General features: G+C 36.1%; 1 protein-coding gene and 1 long non-coding RNA gene across 3 annotated transcripts in view; both read right to left on the bottom strand.

Moving 5' to 3' along the window:
• The window catches only part of LOC309628631, a 142,450-nt gene that overhangs the window by 60,382 nt on the left and 55,294 nt on the right, over positions 1 to 26,774 (bottom strand). The window lies entirely within an intron of this gene.
• Positions 1 to 26,774, bottom strand: part of LOC309628595 (uncharacterized protein) — a gene marked incomplete at its 5' end in the record, with an annotated part of 70,322 nt that overhangs the window by 32,319 nt on the left and 11,229 nt on the right. Inside the window, one exon of one of the 2 annotated variants that reach the window (XM_082391825.1) lies at positions 4,531 to 4,602. In XM_082391825.1, coding sequence (XP_082247951.1) covers positions 4,553 to 4,602 — 50 coding nt within the window. In that variant the 3' untranslated portion in view covers positions 4,531 to 4,552. Of the gene's footprint in view, positions 1 to 924; positions 4,603 to 26,774 lie in introns of those variants that run through there. The other variant, XM_082391824.1, reaches the window with a different exon arrangement.

Below are 26,774 nucleotides of genomic sequence, written 5' to 3'. Positions count from 1 at the left end.
TCACTCTATTGTCTAGAAGTAGCATTGGGAATCTAGGAGAATATCAATTCTGAGGAATGGACCATATATTTCTCCTTCTCTCAACCTTGCCATTCCCACACCTCCCCTTTGACCTTATCCTGCTCCTCCTCTTCCGGCCAACTTAGGTCAGATTGCAGCACTGAAAATAAAATATATAGATAAGTATATTTTTCCAAACTTCCTTGCCTGATGACAAAGATTCTCTCCTTGACCGAACTCTACTCAGTTTCCGTAGAACTCTTTCTCAACTAGGCCTGACTAGGTGTTCCTTTCAGCATTTTCCAATTTTATCAAGAATCCTGATAAGCCACTTTAACCCTCAATATGTAATTTGGTTCCTTATCTGCCACCATCTCCCAGGTGGTGTCTGATCACCCTGGCGGGCCTTCAGCAAGAATCCTGTTAGGTCAGTTTTGCCAGACTCCCCCCCTTACCCCTGATATTTCCTTTTAGTAATGACCACCCCCCACTCCCAGCTCTGCTCCGTGGCTAAAACTTCCCACTTGCCTCTGCTGTACTGGGAGTTGAGTCCAGTCTCTCTCTCCCACTGCAAGATCTCACTGCAGTTTGTCCCTACATCCATTGCGATGGTCCCCCTTGAATAACATCTGCCTTACTTACCACCTTCAACAAGGGTCATGAATAATATTTTCTTTAACAATTTGAATAATATTTTTTCTGTAATGTTTATTAGGAGTTAACAACAATGAAATAATAATGGTTATTATTGTAGATAATACAGGTATTACAGACAATATACTGTTGAAGACATACTAGATGTCTGATACCATTCAAAGTGCTATACAAATATTAACTCATTTAATTCTCATAAAAACCCAACCAACTTTGTGTTAAGGCAGCATTGAGCAGCCTGATTTGGTGTGTGAAAGACAAAATGCACTAGATAATTAAGGAAATTATTTTATTTGCCTGACTGCAGTAAAGAGACTATTTAATGAGGAATGTCTCAAAGAAAAGGGAGAGGCCTGGGGTTTTATAGGGGAAGATAAACAAGGGTGTCATCTGCCATCTGGGGGTTATGGGGAATGACAGAGACATCTCGGAACATGTGAGGCCAGAGTTGTGCTTTGTAGTTAGCTATTTCCCAGAACATGAAAGGGTACACGGATTTCTCAACCACTGCTGCTCGAAACACAGGGTTCAAATAAAAGTTCAACACTGTCAGGTGAATGAAGAATGAGAGAAGTATCTGAATGTACCAAACAATTTAATGATAATTTTCAAACTCTACACCCCTAATTCAAACCCTTTAACGTTAATTAAATGCAAAGCCTGTTATTCTACATGTTATCTAAAATTATCTACTGTTAAATTTAAGGAGAATGGAAAACAGGATTATCCTCAGTGCTACATCTTAAGAAAAGCCAACATGTGATAGACAACTGGAAGGTGGTTACTTATGATACAAAATGATGGCTTAAAGTTTTTAACAAACTTCCCAATGATTTATTTTTGAAAAGAGTATCAACAGTGAAAGGCCACCCAAGAACATAATAATACGAAAAATAAGATTGCCCTCTGGGAAAGCTACTCTTATGGCTTTTATAAAAAATAGGAACAGGTCTGTCTAGGTCATAGGTTATCTCCAGAACATCAAATAGTGCTTTGCATAGAGTGGGTCTCAAATATTTGCTTAAATTAGTGACTTTGTAGGAGTAATCTTGGAGACTGTGTAGAACTACAGGATTAAAGATTTTGGGAATGCCTCAAACTCTAATCAAAACAACCTAGGTGCAATCTTGAGAGGCAAGTCTGGAATGTGATTAAAGTTAAATAAGTAAAACCCTAAGTAGTGGTATATCTCATTTAGAAAAATGATGTAAATGTAGGGGTTCAAAACACACCACCCCAAAAAATACTAATTTGGCATATTAACTGTTTTGAGCTACAGACACTAGAAAAACAACAGATGCAGGAAAGGCACGCTGACCTCCCCTTTTCTTCCTGAAAACAGGAGAGAAAACTCCCTCGCAAAAGATGTCCTCCTGCACCTGGAGGAAAAGCACATTCTTATCACCAGAGACAGGGAGTCAAGGTTGTGAAGAAACTGCACAAACAAACCTTGTTAAAATAACCCTTATCTTCCTTTGGTCTCCCCATGTATTTTAGGTACTTTTCCATAATTACTACAGTTTGTTCAATCTAGTATATAAGCACACAGGTCTAATCACTTTTTGGGTCTTCATTTTCCTGCGAAGACATTCATGTACATGTGGAAATAAAATTTGTATGCTTTTCTCCTGTTAATCTGTCTATATCAATTTAATTCTCAGGTTCAGTCAGAGACCCTAAGAGGACAGAGGAAAAGTTTTGCCTCCCTTACATAATCAAAAAGGTAAATTCTGTTTGGGGTAGAGAATATGAAACCCCCAAATACAAAGTTGCTAACGTCCATCCAAGCACTGTCAAGGCAGAGAATGTTCAGACTGATGAAAATGGCTGAGGTGACAGCTCCAAGCTTCTTTAACGATTCCCTTAACCAATATAATTGATGTCCCTATTCTAATCTCATGCTTCCTAAACGACACTGTAATTCAATTTGGCTTCCTGTGGCTGTCAGAGGAACAACTCTTGGATTTAGTACTAACCGTGGCAGAATTGAACTGTAACCATACATATAGCTATTTCTTTACAGATACATCATTAACGGACTATTCTTCCTTGGAAACTATGAGGCTGAGAAACACAAGCAGTATTATGGTTCGAATTATATTTTAGATAGACTTTTCAGGCTGCAGTGTGAAGACTAGATTTAAGAACTATAAGACTGGGGTCAGGCTGACTAGTTAGAAGGGAGTTTCTGAGATTGTCCAGGTAGGAGATAATGAGGACCTGAATATGCAGCCAATACAGGAAACAGTTCTCTGCACCCTTACTGGTGCTGGATATTAGTTTCTAAATCTGCTTATTTTATAGGTGAGCAATGTTACCTCATTGATGTTTGGATTTCAATGTCCTTTATTAATAATGAAGATAGAAATTTATCACTTGATTAATTCTTTTGTTTAACTACTGTTTAATTTTTAAAATTTCATTTTTCTTTTATAAAATGCTTCAGACCTTAAATGTACAAGAGATTCAAATTACCTAGAATTAACCAACGATGGTAATAGGGACATTTAATCACACAAAATCGAGTAACACCAATTGAAATGCAAAGCAATCCTATTTTACTTTAATGTAATGCATTAACTTTGGTCTGATCTTCAGCTTTGATTTACACAAAGTTGCCTGGGAGACGGAATTTACTGTCTTAGCATAGACCAAAGGATTTGTGCTGGAAAAGGAGTCCAAAAAATTAATTCTAAGAAACTGAGTAAGTTTATCCAGAATTCAAGCAGTCCCAAGGCTCAGGAAAATAATTTTTTAAGTAACGTTAGAAGAGCAATTCATAAGCAAACTCCCTTATAATATTTTTCTTCCAGATGTTTATTTATTGCAAAATAAGCAAAGATGATAGCAACAAAGGACTTTTTGTTGTTGTTGTTAAAAGAAAGTGAAATCATCCACAATGCCATCACCAAAACATGTCTTATTTTAATTTTTTTTATTCTTTAGTTTTTGTATCTATGTAGTAGTGTGAGTTTGATACCTCTATCTTGTTTTGGAATTCACTCAAAAGAATATCTTCCCTTTTAAATGGCAAAGCTACTGGGTTTTCTACAGCAATAATAGCTAGACATAACTATTAGCAGTATCTAATAGTATTAGATACTATTGCAGTGATTGCTGAACAATTTCTTTCCATGGGCCAAAAATTCTTATAACTCAAACTCAAATTTGAAAGATGTGCAAATAGCATTTTAAAATCACTTTACAAATCATTTTGACTTAGTCATTTCCTTTTTTTCTGTTGTTCTCAAACAAACACTTGCTAGTATGAAAGCACTGTAGTATTGTGAAAAGGATCCTGGGATCAGAACTGGGCTTTTATCTTAGCCCTGTAACTTATAAGTCACACATTTATCACAAATCTTTTTGAACTTTAGTTTTCTCTTCTGTAAATAAAAACTGTACATGATTCTTCTAAGGATTAGATAGTGCCAAATCATAGACTGCGCACTCAGTGAACAAGGTTATGGTTATCAAAGGGGAAAGGTCGGGGGGGAGGAATAAATCGGGAGTTCGGGATTGACATATACACACTACTATATTTAAAATAGATAACCAATAAAGACCTAATGTGTAGCACAGGGAACTCTGCTCAATATTTTGCAATAACCTAAATGGGAAAAGAATTTGAGAAAGTATAGATACATGTATATGTATAACTGAATCACTTTGCTGCACACCTGAAACTAACACAACATTGCTAATCAACTATACTCCAATATAAAATAAAAATTAAAAAAAAATGATGCTCCTTTATACTGAATTATGAAGTGACCTAATGGGTGTGGTCAAAATATCAACGCAGAAAAATCTATGCTTACTTGAGCTTTCCTGAGAACGTGTGAGGGTTTTTTGATGGATGGCTATAATCAATACCTGAAATACATGTGCCTTTTTTTCATCCAGCACTGCCTCCAACTCTTAAGACTGCTTGATTAACTTCAAAGACTGAAAAACAAAACAACAGTGTAAGCAATAACAATGTAAAATAAAATTCATATTTTATGACCAGAAAAATTTAAACGTAAAAATTTTCTCTGCTCTTTGGCCTCCTCTCCCCATTACTGTGCATTGTGTATCTATATTATGCATCAACCAAACCTCCCCCATCGGCAGAAATACCTGCTCAACCGAAAAGAGCAACATTCTCCTAGCATCAACAAGACAACTCCTTAAAAGATAATATTCCTTCTTGATCCTGTAAGGGGCCAAGATGACGCTTACACTTGGATTGCATAAACTGTCAATAATACGTCATATAATGCACAGCCCTCTGTCTCAAAAAACTTATATAACTGTGCCTTGACTTCTAACGGGTAGAACAGTTCTCAGAGCTTTCTGAGATGCTCTTCCAGGGTTATAATCCTCAAATTTGGCTCGAATAAACATTTCCATTTCTTTCTCAGATCTACTGATTAATTTTTCATCAACAACAAGCAATGGAGAATTTATGAAGTTACAAAATTTCTTTAAAGCTATGAATAACTGTACTTAAAATTCTAGCCAGAGCACTTAGGTAAGAAAAAGAAACAAAAGGCATCCAAATTGGAAAGGAAGAAGTAAAACTATTTCTGTTCTCAGATGATATAATCTTATATACAGAAACTCTAAAGATTCCACAAAAAAAACCCTGTTAGAACTAATAAATGAATTCAGCAAAGTAGCAGGGTACAATGTTAACACGCAAAAATAAGTTGCATTTCTATACACTAACACTGAGCAATCTGAAAACTATGAAAACAATTCCATTTACAACAGCATTAAAAAGAATAAAATACTTAGGAATTAACTTAACCAAGAAGATGAAAGATTTGTATAATGAAAACTATAAAATATTGAAAGAAATTAAAGAAGACAAAAATAAATGGAAACATATTCCATGTTCATGGATTGGAAGACTTATACCATTAAGATGTCAATACTACCAAAAGCAATCTACAGATTCAATGCATCCCTATCAAAATCCCAGCAATGTTTTTTGCAGAAATAGAAAAATCTATGCTAAAATTCAAATAGAATCTCAAAGGATCCTAAATAACCAAAAGAATTTTGAAAAAGGAGAGCAAAGCTGGAGGACCTACATTTCCTAATTTCAAAACTTACTATAAAGAAACAGTAATCAAAACAGTGTGGTACTGGCATAAAGACAGACCTATGATCAGCAGAACATAACAGAGAGCCCAGAAATAAATTCTCATATATGGCCAACTGATTTTTGACCAGGGTGCCGAGACCATTCAGTGGGGAAGGACAGTCTTTCCAAAAAACCATGCTCGTAAAACTGGATATTCAAATACAAAAGAATGAAGTTGAACACCTACCTAACATCATATACAAAAGTTAACCAAAAATGGATCAAAGATCTAAATGTAAGACCTAAAACTAAAAAACTCTTGGAAGAAAACATAGGGCAAAACCTTCATAACACTGGATTTGGCAATGATTTCTTGGCTATGACACCAAAGGCACAGAAAACAAAACAAAACAAAAATAGACAAACTGAACTTCATGAAAATTAAAAAACTGTGCGCATGAAAAGACAATATCAACAGAGTAAAAAAGGCAACCCAGAGGATGAGAGAAAATGTTTGGAAATCATATATCTGATAAGGGACTAATATCTAGAACATACAGAGGACTCCTAAAACTCAATAATAGAAAAATAAGAAATGCAATTAAAATATGAGCAAAGGATTTGAATAGACATTTCTCCAAGGAAGATATACAAATGTCCAACAAGCATATGAAAAGATGCTCAGTATCACCAATCATTAGGGAAATGCAAATAAAAAGTACAATGAGAGGCCATCTCATATTATGATAGCTATTAATATGTGGAGATACTAGAATCCTTCTGCACTATTGGTGGGAAGGTAAAATCCTGTAGCCACTATGGAAACAGTATGATGGTTCCTCAAATAATTAAAAATAGAATTACCATATGATCTAGCAATTCCACTTCTAGGTATATACCCAAAAGAATTGAAAGCAGAATTTTGAAGAGATATTTGTATTCCCATGTTCAGAGCAGCAGTACTCACAATAGCTAAAACATGGCAGCAGCCCAAGTGTTCACAAACTGATAAAGGGATAAGCAAAATGTGGTATACACATACAATAAAGTATTATTCAGACTTAAAAAGAAAATTCTGATATATGCTACAACATGGATGAACCTTCAAGACATTATTCTAAGTAAAATAAGCCAGTCACAAAAAGACAATACCTATGATTCCATTTATATGAGGTACTTAGAGTAGTCAAAATCACAGAGACAGAAAGTAGCATGGTGGTTACCAGGGGCTGGGGGGAAGAGGTGAATGAGGCGTTATTGTTTAATGGATACACAGTTTCATTTACAAGATGATAAGAGTACGGAGATGGTGGTGATAGTTGCACAACGTTATCAATACACTTCATACCACTTAACTATACACTTAAAAATGGTTACAATGGTAAATATTTTATGTATTTTACCATAATAATGAAAAAAAATATGAGTAATAATTATCCCTAAAATTTCTTGAAGGCTTCTTGTTTGTGTCAATTCTTTGTTGTTTTCTAGCACCATGCCTTGCCTAACACGCTGGGTATGACCTGAAGAAGCCATGTAGGCATATGCTCTTTGCTGCTCATCTCATGGAGGGAAGGAGTAAAGACCATCCAACACTATTTGCAAAACTAGATTCTGGCAACTTGAGATGGATTCTGGTTCCCACTACTGCAAAAAACAATAGAATTTCTAGCCCCTTGTAGATACTGAGGGGTATCAGAATATACCACCCCAAAATATGCCTCTTTGGCATATGGATTATTTTGAGCTAAAGGCCACTGAGAACCAAAAGATGCAGGAAAAGCCCTACAAACAAGACACAAGTTTTCTTTTTGTAAAGGAAATTACATTTATAAAGGAAATTTTCCTTTGTAGAAATGTCTCCCCCTCTCCTACCAGAAGAAGAGGACTCTTAACACTCTTAGCAATGAAGAAAGCACCAACTCAAATTTGCATAACAAACCTTACCAAACAACCCTGTTACCATACTTTTCCCTGGTCACTTTTTTTTTTTTAACATCTTTATTGGAGTATAATTGCTTTACATTGTTGTGTTAGTTGCTGCTGTATAACAAAGTGAATCAGCTATATGTGTACATATATCCCCATATCCCCTCCCTCTTGCATCTCCCTCCACCCTCCCTATCCCACCCCTCTAGGTGGTCACAAAGCACCGAGCTGATCTCCCTGTGCTATGCGGCTGCTTCCCACTAGCTATTTATTTTACATTTGGTAGTGTATATATGTCAATGCTACTCTCTCACTTCGTCCCAGCTTACCCTTACCCCGTCCTGTGTCCTTAAGTCCATTCTCTACGTCTGCGTCTTTATTCCTGTCCAGCCCCTAGGTTCATCAGAACCATTTTCTTTTTAGATTCCATATATATGTGTTAGCATACGGTATTTGTTTTTCTCTTTCTGACTTCACTCTGTATGACAGACTCTAGGTCCATCCACCTCACTACAAAGAACTCAGTTTCATTTCTTTTTATGGCTGAGTAATATTCCATTGTATATATGTGCCACATCTTCTTTATCCATTCCTCTGTCGATGGCAATCCTGGTCACTTTTATATAACTTGCCTCCCCTGCCCAAAAGCCCCCAAACCCCTTTTCCTTTGTTGGTCTTTAAACTCAAGTTCTAACCATCCATTTGTGTTACTTATCACTGAGTTCTCCCGTGTGGCTATGTGCAATGCACATGTTACTAACCTGCTTGTTTTTCTCTTGTTAATCTGTCTTTGGCCAGTCTAATTTGCAGGACCCCTACTGGTAACACTAAGATGGGTAGAGGAAGAGATTTTCCTTCACCTACAACATCTTCCTTTTCTCTCTGAGCACAAACCATGGATGTGCCCCTTCTCTACTTTGGTCCTGGTTCTTTGATTCTCATAGGTAGTATAACCTTGGCCAAATCACTTGCTACTTCTTTCCATTGTCTCCAGATCTTACCCTTCAATAGTAACAATGACATCAGTTATTCCTACTTGTAAGCCTGCTGTGAAAATCAGAAGTAAGAGATTTGATACTATTCCATGTGAAGGACCAAGTTGACAGAAATTCCTATGAGGTCCTGGGAAAGAGCATATTCTGCTTATAAGCTGGTGAATTTGTTGGAGTTTAGTTGTAATCCTGCCCTAGAGCAAGTGATGTTGAGAGTTTCTTTTTCATCACAATCTTACTGTGAGTCTTGACAAGAGTTTGGTAACCTGGTTGGGAAAACAAAACCTAGACAGAAATGAAACATTTATAGAATAGCAACAACTTATTCCATAAACCTGACAACTTTTTTTTTTCTCCCTGCATCAAGGCTCATATGTCATTGATCAATTAGAAGTCATCTCCTTTTCCTCTTAATTCCCATGGTACTCTATCTACAAGTCGAATTATAATAATTTCTGTGCATACATTTTCTCTGTTGGTTTTCCCAGCAGGACAAACACACTCATCCCTGGATTTGGGTGGGTTTGCCTGGGTTTGCCCAGTTACTCTACTTCCACAGCCAAGCCACACCCACTTCCCTTTTTTGTTAATACATTCTTTCACTAGCTATGTTAATATATTCAATAAAGTACTTCAAATCTTGCAGACTTGACTTGGCAGGAATTCTGCCTTTTAGGTGACTTTGCCTATAAATCGATTATATGTTAAGTATATAGTTTAACTCTTTGAGGGCAATCTTTTTTATTCAATATCCACATTCTTGTGTGACCACCCAACTGTAGCACTCTGTACTGACAACTGTGGAAAGTAAATTAATGCTTTACTTAGAGCTGCATTGGAGGTTGGTGCTATATCCTGGACATCAATAGCTATTCTGATGGTGTGAGATGGTGTTTTAAGAAATCTCTTAAGTATTGTTCCTCCTTGCAATTATTTCACTTGAGCTTAGGTACCCTGCTGTTGTATTATTTCCATGTGCCCACATTTGCATATTTCCATTGTGGTAAACATCTGCATTCATGCTATTTCCTTCCTTCCTGTCTCAGAAGATGAAGTGTCCCTCCCACTGTTCAACCCACAACAATCTGGCTTCTGCTTATCCCCCACTTCCTTCCCCCGACAACGGAAATTATCTTTACTGAAAGAAAAGGATGCATTAAAATTGCCAAATTCAGTGGATCCTTTTCAATATTTATCTTATTGAATCTCTTCTCTACTTCTGAGCAAGCACTTCTCAAAACCATCCTCTATGCTCTTGGCTTCCCTGACATTATTTATTCTGACTCTAATCAAATACGCCTAACCAATTTTATTACTTTCCTTCACAGGCTCCTCCTCTTTTGCCCACAGATCTTTAATCTTGGTTGTTTCTGAGGGTTCTTTCTGTCTTCAGGCACAGCTCTTCTCTCTTTGCCCTCTCATATTGGGTGACAATTAACATGGTTTTAATTACCTCTTATATGCTGACTTTTGAATCTTTCTTCAACCCTGATCTCTCGTTATTTAAACTTATATAACTAACTAGTTACAAATTACTGAGTATTGGTCATGCTTTGGTATTTCGTACTATGAAAATAAAGCAACACTTTTGTTGACCAAACTTTAAATTCCTCAACCATAGATACTGGTATTAGGTAGAAATCTTTCATGTCATCACAGAGGTATATTCCATATAATTTTCTGAAATTTTTACATTTCACTAGATTTGTGGATGAAAAAGGGGAGAAAATTCTTAAATGTGAAAGAAAAAATTATATAACTGCAGCTGGATATATGATATCTCTCATTGCAGTGTCTAGTGTTCTTTATCTAACACTATGTTTCTAGCTGTAACTCTACTAGTTTTATATCAATAAATCAAAGTACTTTGTTTGTAAAAGAATCCTTGATTCAAACTGGTTTAAACAATAAATAAATTTGTTATCTCACATATCAGTCATTCTGGAGGTAGAGTGGGCTCCAGGGCTAGTTTCTTCAGTAGCAAGAGGACCTAGTTTTGCTCCATTTTTCAATACGCTTATGTCCTATACATTATCAAGTAAACTTACTCTGTAATTTTAAGGGTGATTTAGTTTTAAGAAGTCCATCAACATAATCCTTTACACCCACATGTCAGCTCTAGGCATTAGGTCCAGACATAGCAACATTAAAAGAAAGAGGAGACACCATTTTGTCCAGCGGCTCTTTCGGAGAAGTAAAATTTCCTCAGAGACATTAGCAGACTATATTGTACGACTCTTTGTCCACTATTTTAGTTTTCTATTGCTGTCATAACAAACCATTACAAACTCAGTAGCTTACTACAACACTCATGTATTATCTCACAGTTCTGTAGGACAGAAGTCCGGGCAGGCTCTACCGCGTTCTCTGATTAGGGCTTCACAGGTTAACGTCAAGGTGTAGGCTGGACTGGGCTTCTCGCCGAAGGGTCTGAGGAAGAATCCACTTCCAAGTTCACTCAGATTATTCACAAAATCCAATTCTCTGTGGCTGTAAGTCTGAGGTCCCTGTTTCCTTGTTGGCCATCAGCTGGGGGGTTGATCTCAGCTCCTTGGGGCTGCCCGCATTCCTCATCAGGTGGTTCCCTTGAATCCTTCTGCTTTGAATCTCTTTCCACCATCAGCTGAAGAAACCTCTCTGCTTTTTTTTTAGGTCTGGTGTGATTAGATTAGGCCACACAGATAATTTCCCTTTCTTGAGACCAACTGTGCCAAATCACAGAACATAATCGGGAGACTGATATCTCATCATATTCACAGGTTTTAGGGATTAGGGTGGGACATCTTTTTTTTTTTTTTTTTAATTTTTTAAATTAATTAATTTATTTATTTATGGCTGTGTTGGGTCTTCATTTCTGTGCGAGGGCTTTCTCTAGTTGTGGCAAGCGCGGTCCACTCTTCATCGCGGTGCGCGGGCCTCTCACTGTCGCGGCCTCTCTTGTTGCAGAGCACAGGCTCCAGACGCGCAGGCTCAGTAATTGTGGCTCACGGGCCCAGCCGCCCTGCGGCATGTGGGATCTTCCCAGACCAGGGCTCGAACCCGCGTCCCCTGCATTGGCAGGCAGACTCTCAACCACTGCGCCACCAGGGAAGCCCAGGGTGGGACATCTTTGAGGGGCCATTTTAGAATCATGCCTACAACAGTCACAGTTGGGTCGCATGCCCTTTCCCGAACTAATCATTGCCCAGGAAAAGAATTACCATAATTTGCTCAGATAGTTTTCTGGGATGGAGTGGATGTGTTGGGGGATAAACCACAACGTACATTATGTACTCACATAATAATGCTTCCCTTGAGAAGTGCCAAATGGGTTCATATATTCTGTCTATAATATATATATATTTTTTCTTACAAAGAATACTATTATCTTGTTAGTACTCTATTTTCTTCCTTATTGATCATAATGGTATGATACATGTTGGTTAGCATATCAGTTAAACATTTTAGGCGAGGGGAAAAAAGAGACTTTTTGAAGTGAAGCCTAGTGTTTGAGTGCAATAGAAGAGAGTCTGTTTTTCCTATTCTATCACGGTAAACCATCTGTAAAAAGAGACAGCTGATTACTTGTTAAACTCACGGATGGCAGCAGCATTATGGTTACAGCTTTGGAGTTTCTTACAGGTCTTTATGTAGAATTTGGCAGATGTAGACTGATATTGGTTCAGCTGTTATAGGTGAGACACCTTAGGTGGCTGGGAACAACTTTCTATAAGAAGCCACTGTCTACTCAGCATCAACTTTCCAGGACCTCCAGTATTACTTTGAGTACCTTTCTAGGAACTGTCTAATTTCTTGTTCCCTCACTCAGCCCATCTGCCACCCTGCTCTGCCTAGTCTGTTGGAATGTAAGGGCAAGCTGGCTGTACAGCATGTCACTCTGTGGGACAGTCTAGCTAACAAGATAGATGTCATTTTTTCTACTCTCCTCTTCACATGTGACCCTCCAGAAGCTGTTCCCTTTGCTCAAGACTATGATTTTCCTCTAAAGAGGAGAACTTTTGATTAGGCAGGAGTATCTAAGTAGGGTTATTTCCATATTAGAATCTCTTAAGTGAAGATATACCACAGTTAACTGCACCATCTGGCAGGAGTATTCACTATACAATTAGGCAAGACTTCTCCAAGAGCCTGAGCCAGGGTTCAGAGATGTTCCAGGTGAGCTGTACATTCTGCTTGTTTGGCTGATGTGCTGTCTTGTATGTCAGGATGTAGCTCAAGAGCTGATAAACTTTCTGAACGATAAATAGTTCCAGGAAATAAAGTGATTGGGAAAACACTGGATAGATTTGGGGGTTTTGCTATAAATATGGTACTTTTAGCAAATAAAAGGTCAACTGGATACTAAATCTGGTAGACCTTAATCATTTTCTATTGTTTCTAGATCAATTTTTTTTTTTTGGGGGGTTCTTAGGATTTTATTTATTTATTATTTTTTTAGAAATTCACGTTCTTATTTATTGATTGATTGCTGTGTTGGGTCTTCGTTTCTGTGCGAGGGCCTTCCCCAGTTGCGGCAAGTGGGGACCACTCTTCATCGCGTTGCGCGGGCCTCTCACCATCGCGGCCTCTCTCGTTGCGGAGCACAGGCTCCAGACACGCAGGCTCAGTAGTTGTGGCTCACGGGCCCAGTTGCTCCGCGGCATGCGGGATCTTCCCAGACCAGGGCCCGAACCCGTGTCCCCTGCATTGGCAGGCAGATTCTCAACCACTGCGCCACCAGGGAAGCCCAATTTTTTCATTTTTAAGCATGAAGAAATGAAGGTCCTAATTGGGTATAATTAGCTTAAGGCAAACATTGACGTAAGAAAAATTCAGACTTTTAAACTCAGTCTGTATAGTACCTGATTTTAAGCATTCATGGTCAATGGAATCACCAGTCCACTTTATTGTATTGCACAGTTTTGTTATATGTTAGTAATATTATAAAAATGTACATTTGCCAGAAATAAATGTTTAACATCTATACGGTCTTGATGTATTTCACTATAGACAGACTGCTATTTTCTTTGGGTTACTTAAATTATTCATCCAGTGATGGAATTCTGGTTACCGTGTTTATAAACAAGGACATAAAACACAGTATATTAGAAACATTATATTCTCAAGAACTTTCCTCTTTATAATTATATAGATTTCCTGTTAAATTATTTAGGTATAACTCTTCATAAAGCTAAATTATTTTATTTGTGAATTAATAAGACAAATGAATTTATTAGCATAAATTGGTGAAATTGTGCCATCTAGTGCCCTTTACTGATAAAAGTATTTTTTAAAATTTATTTTTCAGCCCCCAGAATCTTACACATTACAGATTAAAAATGAGTCTAGAAATCTATTTTTTCAACCTTAAATATTACAGATAAGAAATATGAATACAAATGAAAATACAGTTAGGACATATGTTTCTGGAAGAGAGTGTTCCACATACAGGAAAATATTCTAGCCAGTCCTTAGGAATTGGTGTGGTCATTCCAAGCATTTCGTAAGACTTGTTTACTACATCTAGTATAACATTCTCTGTGCAGTACGTGTATTAGTGGGGAGACTGAAGACCACTAGATAATAACATTCTTGGTGGTTGGTGGTGAAAGATCTTGAAGACTGGGGCTTGAAGATTCTTCTCTCCTTCCTTGCCTTTCCCCTGCTACATTGCTACATTGCCCTGTACTCAGAGCTGGAGGAAGCAGAGTTGTGCGTGTGTCTGTGTTTTGACAAGAGGGGAAAAAGAAGAGTCATGAGTCGTATTAGAATAAATGCGGAAATGCGACGGAGAAGGAAGACAAAATTTTTAAAATTCTATTTTAGGGTACTGGGACCTGAAATTAATTGACAGAAAGCTTCGGAGTCACAGTTATGCAGGTTTGGGTTTGTGTGAATTTGGAATTATCTGATTACTTTTGGAGACTTAATTTTCATATAGCTAGAAAAAAAAGGTGGGGGTAGATGGAAAGAAAAGTAAATTCAGGTACCTTATACAATGGTTGCACAGAAATAGTCATGTAATGAATATCAACCACAAATGTGCTAGCAAAAACTTCTTTACTTACCTATATATGTGAGACACATGCACATCACTTGTGTTAGTTATTATGCCTGTTCAATTAAGCTAAGGATTTGTTTTTTTATCTAGTGACCTTCTCTTATCTATTAATCATGTACCATCTCGTGACTTCGGTTATTTTCTTGACATTTTTTTCTATCTTGAATTGCTATCATGTTTTTCAGACTTGTGTCTGAAACAACTATATCTATATCTATAGATATCTATATATCTACAAAAATGTTTACATACTTTCCAATGTTTTGTTCATAGTGGGCAATTAATAAATCCTTGTTACATTATACACTGGGCTTCAGTAGAATTTTCCTTTACCCAGGTGAAGACATGTTGTCAACAAAGCCTTTATTCGGCAACCATGAAAAGAAAGTATATTTCATTAAACACATTTGAGATTTCAAAAGCACTTATGTAACTTAAGGTAGTTATTTTATGTCTAATTTTAATTGTGGTAAAAAACATATAACACAAAATATACCATCTTAACTGCTTTTAAGTGTGCAGTTCAGTAGTGTTAAGTATGTTCATGCTGTTGTGCAATGGATTTCCAGAACTTTTTATCTTGCTGAGCTGAAACTCTATAGCCATTAAACAAGTCCCCATTCCCCCCTCCCCCAGCCCCTGGCAATCACCATTCTTCTTTCTGTTTCTATGAATCTGACTACTTTGGATACCTCATTTAAGTAGTTATCATACACTATTTGTCTTTTTTGTGACTGACTTATTTCACTTAGCATAATGCCCTCAAGGTTCATCCATGTTGTAGCATGTGACAGTATTTCCTTCCTTTTTAAGGCTGAATATTATTATTGAATTATTAATTCAAGGTAATTGTTTTTAAAGTACTTAGACTGTAGTCAGAAAACTTAATGAGAATTGCTAATCAATTTAACATGGTCTGCATATATAACAGAATATAGCTACATATATTTAGTAAAACACTGTACAATGCTGAGACAGAATTCTAATGATTGAGAATCTTCTAAAACTTTAATAAGCTCCTTTGAGACCATTATGCAAGACAATAGGTTTTTTAAAATGCCATGTAAATATGTTCTTAAATTTTTTATCAACAATTTATAAGTTGAGCCACATGAGATTTGTATCTCAGTACTATACTTTCCATTTTTAAAATACTGAATTTAAATGATGAGAAGTGTCAAATTTACTGATTTCCAATCTTTTAAAAGCACACACCGTATTAAAAAAGACTTTTTATTTGGTCTTCATTTTACCCTCTAAAAAGAAAAAGTAAAATGCCTTAGCATTTCATTCATACTTTTTAAAACAAAAGTACTGCATTTGATATTGTTTTCCTTATTTTCACACCATTAACAGCATATTAACAGTAAACTGTTACCTGGAACTATCCACTCTAGGAGGACCCTACCCAGAGGAGCCCAGGATAGGGACCGGGAGAGCAATCTAAGGGTCGGGTTGCTGCGTGTGCCTTGATCTCAAACCCAATTTCCACAGGGCATCAGAAGAATGAGCAGTTGCTACTGCTTCTAGGCAGATGATTTATTATGTGCACTGATTCTGGTCAAACTTAAGAATAGAAACATTTTATCTGTCTCTTCCTGAAAAACTCGTAAGTGCAAACTTCATTTAATCCATTTTAGTGTAACTTATTCCCTTCATGACTCTACATCTTGTGGGAAAACCTCTCTCAACCACATCTCCCTATCTTCCCCCATAATTGACCTCACTAGACCACATGTGTCTCTGCCTCTAATTACTGTTTACCTCATTTGGCATTGGATTTCTCTCATCACGGTATTGTTTGAAGCAAGCGGGGTGAGGCATATTTTCCAAAGGAGCCCAAGCGGTGCATGGGTGCATGTTGCAACCTTTACTGCAAACTCTGATTTACATCTCACCATGTTTTTGCTTTACCTTATTCACGGCATTAAAACAATACAAACATTTCACAGCTCTGCTTGCTTCCTTTCCTTGTTTTGTCTCTTTTAACCAATGTTTTACATATTAAATTTTAATAAATAATCCTGAAACATCTTCCCCATTTTATAAACAATTAATAAATGTGATCATTATTTATTCCTTCCTCACTCTTCCCCTCTCCCACCATATTTTCTCATTTTAGGTAATCTAGCACACCTAGATTTAGGTGATCTAGCACACCTTCTGTATATTCTCCATGCTTATGTAATCATATACATAGTATACATTCACATGTACATTTAACATTAATAGAATTTGGGGGGTAATTCCTTGGTTTTAGAAAAATGTATGATATATATTTTCTGAATCTTGCTCTTCTCAGTAACCTCATGGAAATCATGCCAAGTAAATGAAATGACTTTACTTCAGTCTTTAAAATGTCTTCATAGTATTCCATGGTGACATGATTTACTCAGTCATTCCCCTTATTATTAGGTACTTCATTTTTTTCTATTTTTTTGACATTTTGCACAATGAAGAAATTTGTGTTTAAATATATAGATGTAAGTAAATATCCATGTACTGCCAGTCCTCCATATCTGTGGGTTTCACAAACTTGAACTCAACTAACTTCAGACCAAAAATATTTGGAAAAAATTCCAGAATGTTCCAAAAAAGCTTGAATTTGCTGCTCCCTGGCAACTATTTATATTTACACAGCTTTTACACTGCATTTACAACTATTTAAATAGCACTTACATTGTATTAGGTATTATAAGTAATCTAGAGATGATTTAAAGTATACAGGAGGATGTACATAGGTTATATGTAAATACTATGCCATTTTACATAAGGGACTTGGGCATCTTTGATTTTGATATCAGTGGGGGTCCTGGAACCAATCTCCTGTGATACCAAGGGATGACTGTATATCATTTTATGATGGGGTATTTATTTTTACAAGATATCTATGGGGTATTCACAGGTAATTGATAATTTACATTTCCACCATCCATTATGAAATTACATTTTCTCACATCCTCCCAGAAAATGGTCCTTTAAATCTTTGCCATCCTGATGGGTAAAAAAGTGATATTTCAGTGGGACTGTGATATCCATTTCCTCCCTACGAGTGGGCTTGAATATTTGTTTTGGTTATTTGAATTGGTTCCTCTGTGAATTTGCTTTTTACGTTTTTTCCCCATTTTTCTACTGGGTTTTCTTTCCCTTCCTGATCATTTTTTAAGACTTTATGATATATTGAATAGCAGAGATGTTAAGACTCTATGTTCTTTACTGCAAACAATTTTCCAAGAGTTCTTGCTTATCTACTGAATTTATTTATGACATCTTATGTTACATAAAAGTTTAAAATTTTGATATTGTAATGTAGTGACTATCTTTTCTGTTAAAGATTCTGTCTACAGAGTTAAGAAAGGAGTTAAAACTCTCCTTGCCCATATATATAATTGTCTATTTTTACACATGAACTTTATTGTTTTATTTTTTTATGTTTATATCTTGAAACATCTGGAAATTATATTTCTAAATGTGAGATATAGGAGGAAATTCTATTTTCTTATAAATTGGGTAGTCAGTTGTGCCAGTAGAATTTATTAAACAGTTAAATCTTTTCTCACTTAAAGTATTATATTTGTCTTAGACTAAATGTTTACATACACTGGAAACATTTCTGGATTCTTTATTTAGTTCTCCTGATCTTTCTACTTCTAGGCCAATACCACATCAATTTGATTGTAGTTGCTTATAGCCCCTATATCTTCAGATATTTGATAATGGGAGTTATTCCTCACCATTCTTCTTTTTCCTAATTGTCTATTCACCCACATTTATTATATAAAAATATCAACTGAAATTCTAACTGGAATTGTATAAGATATACTAATTTTAAGAGAATTTATATTTTATGATATTGGCTTCCCATGTAACTTTGGTGTCTTTCCATTTGCTCATATCTTCTTTATTTAGGTTTTAAGTCTTTCTTATTGCATAATTCTATGTATATATTCCATGATTTTTGTTATATTCTATGACAAATAGAATTTTTACATGTTCTATGTATATATTCCATTTTTGTTAATAGAATTTTTCACCAATTTACTTTTTAGGGTAGATAGAAACTTGTTAGGATAGATAAAAACTATTAGTTTTTATGTATTTAACTTGAACCTGGTCACTTCGCTTATTTCTCTTATTAATTATAGGGTAATTTAACACATTTTCCTGTGATATTTTGATATCCCATTACATTATAGGCAAAAAGAGATATTTTTATGACTTGTTTTCCAATTTGATACTATTTGTTTTACTGTATCCAATATATACAATATATACTGTATACAATATAATTAATATATTTAATTATTATTAAATGATAATTATTAATAATTATTATAGAAGCATCCATTTTTTTATTTCAATTGAAGTAGTTCTAGTCTTTTGCTGTTTAGGGGAGTATTTCTTCTGTCCCTAAATTTGTAAGTATTTTTGATTATATTCAAATAGTATCCTTCAATTTCCATTAAATATAGAATTTTTGTTAGAAATTGCTCTTTAATTTTATCAAATGTTTGTTCTGCATCTGTTGATATGAATATATATTGCTTTCTATGATAATTTGTCAACGTAGAGCATTATGTTTTTGAAATGAAATCACCCTTGCAGTCATAGAATTTACATTTTTTTGTCTTAATATATTATCCTTTAAAAGCATTGTTAGGGACTTCCTTGGTGGTCCAGTGGTTAAGACTCCTCTCCCAATGCAGTGGGCATGGGTTCAATCCCTGGTTGGGGAACTAAGATGCTGCATGCTGCCTGGAGTGGCCAAAAAAAAAAAAATTTGCTATTACTTCATTAGAATTTTAGAATTTTTACATATATATTTATTATAGAGATCAACTGTATTATTCTTTTTTGGGAGAATCTTGATCATCTTTTGGTATTAAAGTCATACTGGTTTCATGAAGTAAAATGAGAGGATTCTATCTTTATGATTTAGAATATTTTAAATAATATTGGAATTAACTTTTTTTAGGTTACATAAGACATCTGTGATTTTTATCCAGTATTCATTCCAGTTTTTTTAATAACCTCTTTATCTTAGAACAGTTTTAGATTTCCAGAAAAATTGCAAAGTACAGAAATACCCCATCTATACCCTGCAACCAGTTTCCCTTATTAACATCTTACATTAGCATGACATATTTGATATAATTAATGAGTCAATATTGATACATTACCATGTGTTAATCCATACTTTACCTGATTTTCTTTAGTTTTTACTTAGTATCCCTTTTCTATTCCAGGATCCCATCTAGGATACTACTGAATACATTGCATTTAGTTGTTAAGTCTCCTTAGGCTCCTTTTGGCTGTGACACTTTCTCAGACTCCTTGTTCTTCATAACAATGACAGTTTTGAGGAGTAATGGTTAGGTATCTTGTAGAATTCCCTTCAACTGGCATTTATCTAATATCTTTCTCATGATTAGACTGTGGTTATCAGTTTTCCAGAGGAAGACAATAGGGATAAAGCACTATTTTCATCACATCACATCAAAGGTATACACTATCAACACAGCTTATGACTTTTGGTGTTAATTTTGATCACCTGGCTATGGTAGTACTTGTCAGGTTTTTCTACTGGACCATTACTCAGTTTTCCTTGTTTCAACACTTCTTCCTCTTTGAGAGGAAGCCACTTCGTGCAGCTCAGTATTTAAGGAATTATGCTCCTCCTTTAGGGAGGGAGTGTCTACATAAAATACTTGGTATTTTGTGATAATTTTATATTTTAAAATTTGTTAAGGTTTCTTTGTAGTCAAATGGAAGATTCTGTATATCAAGTCTAATGACTTTATAATTTATGGCTTATTTTTCATCTGTATGATCTATCCAATTCTGAAAGAGCTGCATTAAATTATCCACTATAATTGCATTTTGATCAAGTTCTCCTTGCATTTCTAATAACTTTTGCTTTGTGCAACAGCTGTTATGTCTGATACATACACTTTTATTATTGTATAATCTTCATAAACTTGGTTTTTATCACTTTGAGAAATAATTGACATACAGCACTGTATAAGTTTAAGGTGTACAGCATAAATAAACTTGGTTTTTATCACTACCTGATATCCCTTAGTCTTGTGTGGGATTTTAACCTTAAATTCTCCATACTCTGTTACTTTTCTTCAATATTGTTTGAATTTGCCTGGTATATTTGTCCTATTCCTTTATTCTCAACATGTTTTAGTGATTTTCGTAAACACCATCTTTTTGAGATTTAAAAAGAACTCATCTGACAATCTCCGTCTTTAATGGGAGAATTTAATGCTTTACACTTAGTGCAGTGATTCATATGCTTGATTTTATCTTTTAAATTTAACTTAATTTTTATTATTTATATTACACTGTTCTTTATTTTTCTTTTCCTCATTTATGTTTGATCTAGTGATTAATCATTCCATTTTGTTTGCCTGTGTTAATGTGGAAGACTTACTATAAGAGTTTCATTTTACTATTGGCTATCTTTCCTTTCCTGTGCTCCAAATCAGACACATATTTCTTTACTATTTCTTGAATATAAGATAATTTTTTCTTATTAAGACATCCTATTTCCCTCTTAGTCACTCTCCAAGGTAAGATGAAGTCTTTAGAATATTTTCATTTTCTGTATTCTCATCTTTTCTTCTCTTGCCCATCAGCCATGATTTTTGAGACACTTTACCTCCCCCAATTCCTAGTTTTTTCTATATAATTTGCCAGAGTATTACTAGTTTCTTATCTACTATGTCTTCTTAGTTGTTAGAGTCCTTCCTTAGAACATATTTTATATATACGTGGTCAGTCTGTTACTGTATATTAACATTCAAACACACTCAGTGGTATATTTACAAGAAACATTCATTGACCAACCCTATTTCCTCTCTTTTTTATTGTGTTCTACCTTGAGGCTATGCACATATATCATTTCTTTTTTGGTTAGAGCTATTTCATGAGTCTCTTCAATTGGTATATGTGAATAATAAAATAGTACTTTCTAAATTCTCATATAGCCACACATGTCTTCCTTATGTCCTCTGACAGATGAGAAAATTATTACTGGATATAGGCTTCTTTGGTGTCCTTGCACTTTTTTTAAAAAGGTAATCTGCATGTGTTTTTCCTTTGCCTGCTACCTTACAGTGTTAAAGATGAACACTCTGATTTAATTTTGATCCTTTCTCTGTATATGTAACTTTTTGGTCTCTACTTGGACACTGGTGTTTGCCAGCGCCATTGTGGAATCCTCCCTCTAGCTCACTAGTGCCAAGACCTGGCCCCAACCAACAGCCTGTAGGCAACAGCACTGGGACACCTCAGGCCAAGCAACTAACTGGGCAGGGATAAAGCCCCACCCATCAGAAGACAGGGTGCCTTAACAAAAACAGAAGTATCGATCAATGGAACAGGATAGAAAGCCCAGAGATAAACCCACACACATACAGTCACCTTATCTTTGATAAAGGAGGCAAGAATATACAATGGCGAAAAGACAGCCTCTTCAGTAAGTGGTGTGGGGAAAACTGGACAGTTCCATGTAAAAGAATGAAATTAGAACACTTCCTGACACCATACACAAAAATAAACTCAAAATGGATTAAAGACCTAAATGTAAGGCCAGACACTATAAAACTCTTAGAGAAAACATAGGAAGAACACTCTATGACATAAATCATAGCAAGATCCTTTTTTGACCCATCTCCTAGAGAAATGGAAATAAAAACAAAAATAAACAAATGGGAACTAAGGAAACTTAAAAGCTTTTGCACAGCAAAGGAAACCGTAAACAAGACAGAAAGACAACCCTCAGAATGGGAGAAAATATTTGCAAATGAAGCAACTGACAAAGGATTAATTTCCAAAATATATAAGCAGCTTATGCAGCTCAATATCAAAAAAAAAAAAAAACAACCCAATCCAAAAATGGGTGGAAGACCTAAATGACATTCTCCAAAGAAGATATACAGACTGCCAACAAACACATGAAAGGATGCTCAACATCACTAATCATTAGAGAAATGCAAATGAAAACCACAATGAAGTATCACCTCACACCAGTCAGAATGGTCATCACCAAAAAATCTACAAACAATAAATGCTGGAGAGTGAATGGAGAAAAGGGAACCCTCTTGCACTGTTGGTGGGAATGTAAATTGATACAGCCACTATGGAGAACAGTATGCAGATTCTTTAAAAAACTAAAAATAGAACTACCATATGACCCAGCAATCCCACTACTGGGCATATACCCTGAGAAAGCCATAATTCAAAAAGAGTCATGTACCACAATGTTCATTGCAGCACTATTTACAATAGCCAGGACATGAAAGCAACCTAAGTGTCCACTGACAGATGAATGGAAAAAGAAGATGTGGCACATATATACAATGGAATATTACTCAGCCATAAAAAGAAACGAAACTGAGTTATTTGTAGTGAGGTGGATGGACCTAGAGTCTGTCATACAGAGTGAAGTAACTCAGACAGAGAAAAACAAATATCATATGCTAACACATATATATGGAACCTAAAAAAAAAAAGAAAAAATGGTTCTGATGAACCTAGGGGCAGGACAGGAATAAAGACGTAGATGTAGAGAATCAACTTGAGGACACGGGGAGGGGGAAGGGTGAGCTGGGAAGAAGTGAGAGAGTAGCATTGACATATATACACTACTAAATGTAAAACAGATAGCTAGTGGGAAGCAGCTGCATTGCATGGGGAGATCAGCTCAGTGCTTTGTGACCACCTAGAGGGGTGGGATAGGGAGGGTGGGAGGGAGACACAAGAGGGAGGGGATATGGGGATATATGTATGCATATAGCTGATTCACTTTGTTATATAGCAGAGACTAACACAACATTGTAAAGCAATTATACTCCAATAAAGATGTTTGGAAAAAAAAAAAGGAGACAGGGTGCCTTAAGACCCCTGAGCCCACAGCTACCTCTGGCCATGGCCCTGCCCACCAGAGAGCCTAGGACCCAGTGCCACTCACCAGTGGGCAGGCACCAGTCCCTGAATCCTTGAACTCCAGGAAGCCACCACTAGTCTCTGGACCAACCTCACCAGATAGTAGGCAGACACCAAATGCAAGAAAATCACAATACCACAGCCTGTGAATCCAGTCTGCCCAAAGCAGCCCAGACCCTGTCCTGGGACCAGCTGGGCCATGGCCCTGCCTTTTAGCAGGCCAACAAAAGCCTCGGGATACCCTGGACCCTGTACCTAACTGTGTCAGGAACCAGGCCCGCCACCTCACCAGCAATCCAACACCAGCTCCGGGACCCCTGGTTCCTGCAACTAGACTCTAGTACACAGCTCTGCCTGCCAGTAGGCTGGCACTAACCACAGGAACTGGCTCTATCCACCAGTGGGCAGGAAATGGCCCTGGAGTCTTCTGGACTCTAACTCCACCCATCAGTGAACCAGCATAAATCCCAGGACCCCTGGGGTTGCACAGTCAGCTGCTTCATGACCTGGTTCTACCAACCAGCAGCTGGCAGCCTCTACACAAGGCATGGCCTGACCAACCAGACCTGGGGGCCAACCAAGCCTACCAGATCATCTACATAGTCAACTTGCCATAAAATAAGGACCCATACAGCCCTCATAAGTGGAACCCCTAGAACATATAATTTGGGTGATGGGAAGGCAGTGTGCTGCTGGATACATAGCTCACCTCCTACAAAAGGCCACTTCTCCAAGGTTGGGAAATATAAGCAGCCTACGAGATATATACAAATAAAAATAGTAACTTAGGCAAAATAAAGTGACAGAGGAATATGTTCCAGACAAAGGAACAAGATAAAACCCCAGAAGAAGAACTAAGTGAAGTACAGATAGGCAATCTACCCAAGTAGGAGTTCAGGGTACTGATCATAAAGATGATCAAAGAACTCGGGAGAAGAATGGATACACAGAGCGAGAAGTTATAGGTTTTAAACAAAGAGTTAGAAAATATAAACAGCCAAACAGAAATGAAGAATACAATAACTGAAATGAAAACTACACTAGAAGGAATCACAGTAGGCTAAATGATACAGAGGAACAAATCAGCGAGTTGGAAGAGAGGGTAGTGGAAATCACTTCCACTGAACAGAAAAAACAAACAAAAAAATGAATGAAAAGAAATGAGGACAGTTTAAGAGACTTCTGGGATAATATCAAGTGTACTAATGTTCACAACATAGGGATCTCAGAAGGAGAAGAGAGAGAGAAAGGGCCTGAGAACATATTTGAAGACACAACAGCTGAAAACTTCCCTAACCTGGGAAAGGAAACAGACATCCAAGTCCAGGAAGCATAGAGAGTCCCATATGGTATTAACCCGAAGAGGAACACAGCAAGACACACTGTAATTAAAATGGAAAAATTAAAGATAAAGAGAAAATATTAAAAGCAGCAAGGGAAAAGCAACAAATAACATAAAAGGGAACTCCCATAAGGTTATCAGCTGACTTTTCTGCAGAAACTCTGCAGACCAGAAGGGAGTGGCATGACATATTTCAAGTGATGAAAGGGAAAAACCTACAACCAAGAATACTCTACCCAGTAAGATTCTCATTCAGATTTGATGGAGAGACCAAAAGCTTTACAGACAAGCAAAAGCTAAAAGAGTTCAGCACCATCAAATCAGCTTTACAAGAAATGTTAAAGGAAATTCTCTAGGTGAAAAAGAAAAGGCCACAACTAGAAACATGAAAATTATGAAATGAAAAAAGCTCCTCAATAAAGACAAACATACAGTGAAGGTAGGAAATTATCAATACACAAAGCTAGTAGGAAGGTTAACAGACAAAAGCAGTAAAATCATCTATATTTAGAGTTATCAGTTAAGGGATACACAAAACAATTAGATGTAAAATATGATATCAAAAACAGTAATCATGAGGGGAGGAAAGTACAAATGCAGTGTTGTTAAAATGCGTTTGAAAGTAAGAGATCAGCAATTTAAAACAATCATTATACATACAGATTGCTATATAAAAATCTGATGGTAACTACAAACCAAAAATCTAAAATAGATACACACACAAAAAAGAAAAAGGAATCCAAACATAACACTAATGACCGTCACCAAATCACAAGAGGACAAAAGAAGAAAGGAACAACAACAAGGAAAAACTAACAAAACAATCCCAAAACAACAAAATACCAATAAGAACATACATATCAATAATAATCATAAATGTAAATTGACTAAATGCTTCAGTCAAAAGATAGAGAGTGGGTGAATGGATGCAAAAACAAGACCCTTATATATGCTGCCTTCAAGAGACTCACTTCAGGTCTAAAGACACACACAGACTGAAAGGCAGGGAATAGAAAAAGGTATTCCACACAAATGGAAATGAAAAGAAAGCCAGGGTAGCAATACTTTTATCAGACAAAATAGACTTTGAAACAAAGACTGTTACAGGAGATAAAGAAGAACATTACATAAGGATCAAGGGATCAATTCAGGAAGAAAATATCACAATTGTAAATATATATGTACCCATTATAGTAGCACCTAATACATAAAGCAAATATTAACAGACATAAAGGGAGAAATTGACAGTAACACAATAACAGCAGAGGACTTTAACACCCCATTTACATCAACAGACAGATCATCCAGACAGAAAACCAATAAGGAAACACTGGTCTTAAATGACACATTAGACCAAATGGACTTAATTGATATTTACAGAGCATTCCATCCGAAAGCAGCAGAATACACCTTTTTTCAAGTGCACATGTGACATTTTCCAGGATAGATCACATTAGGCCATAAAATAAGTCTCTGATTTTAAGAAAACTGAAATCATATCAAGCATCTTTTCTGACCACAACACTATGAGACTAGAAATCAACTACAAGAAAAAACTGCAAAAAAACACAAACATGTGCAGGCTAAACGATATGCTACTAAAAAAACAACCATTGGATCACTGAAGAAATTAAAGAGGAAATTAAAAAAAACCTAGAGACAAATGAAAATGAAAACACAACAACCCAAAATCTATGGGATGCAGCAAAAGCATTTATAAGAAGGAAGTTTATAGTGACACAAGCTTCCTTAGGAAACAAGAAAAATCACAAATAAATAACCTAACCT

This window comes from Balaenoptera borealis, assembly GCF_965194805.1.
Source record: "Balaenoptera borealis genome assembly, chromosome: 4".
Taxonomy (NCBI): domain Eukaryota; kingdom Metazoa; phylum Chordata; class Mammalia; order Artiodactyla; family Balaenopteridae; genus Balaenoptera; species Balaenoptera borealis.
This window is presented reverse-complemented; position numbering and strand designations above follow the sequence as displayed.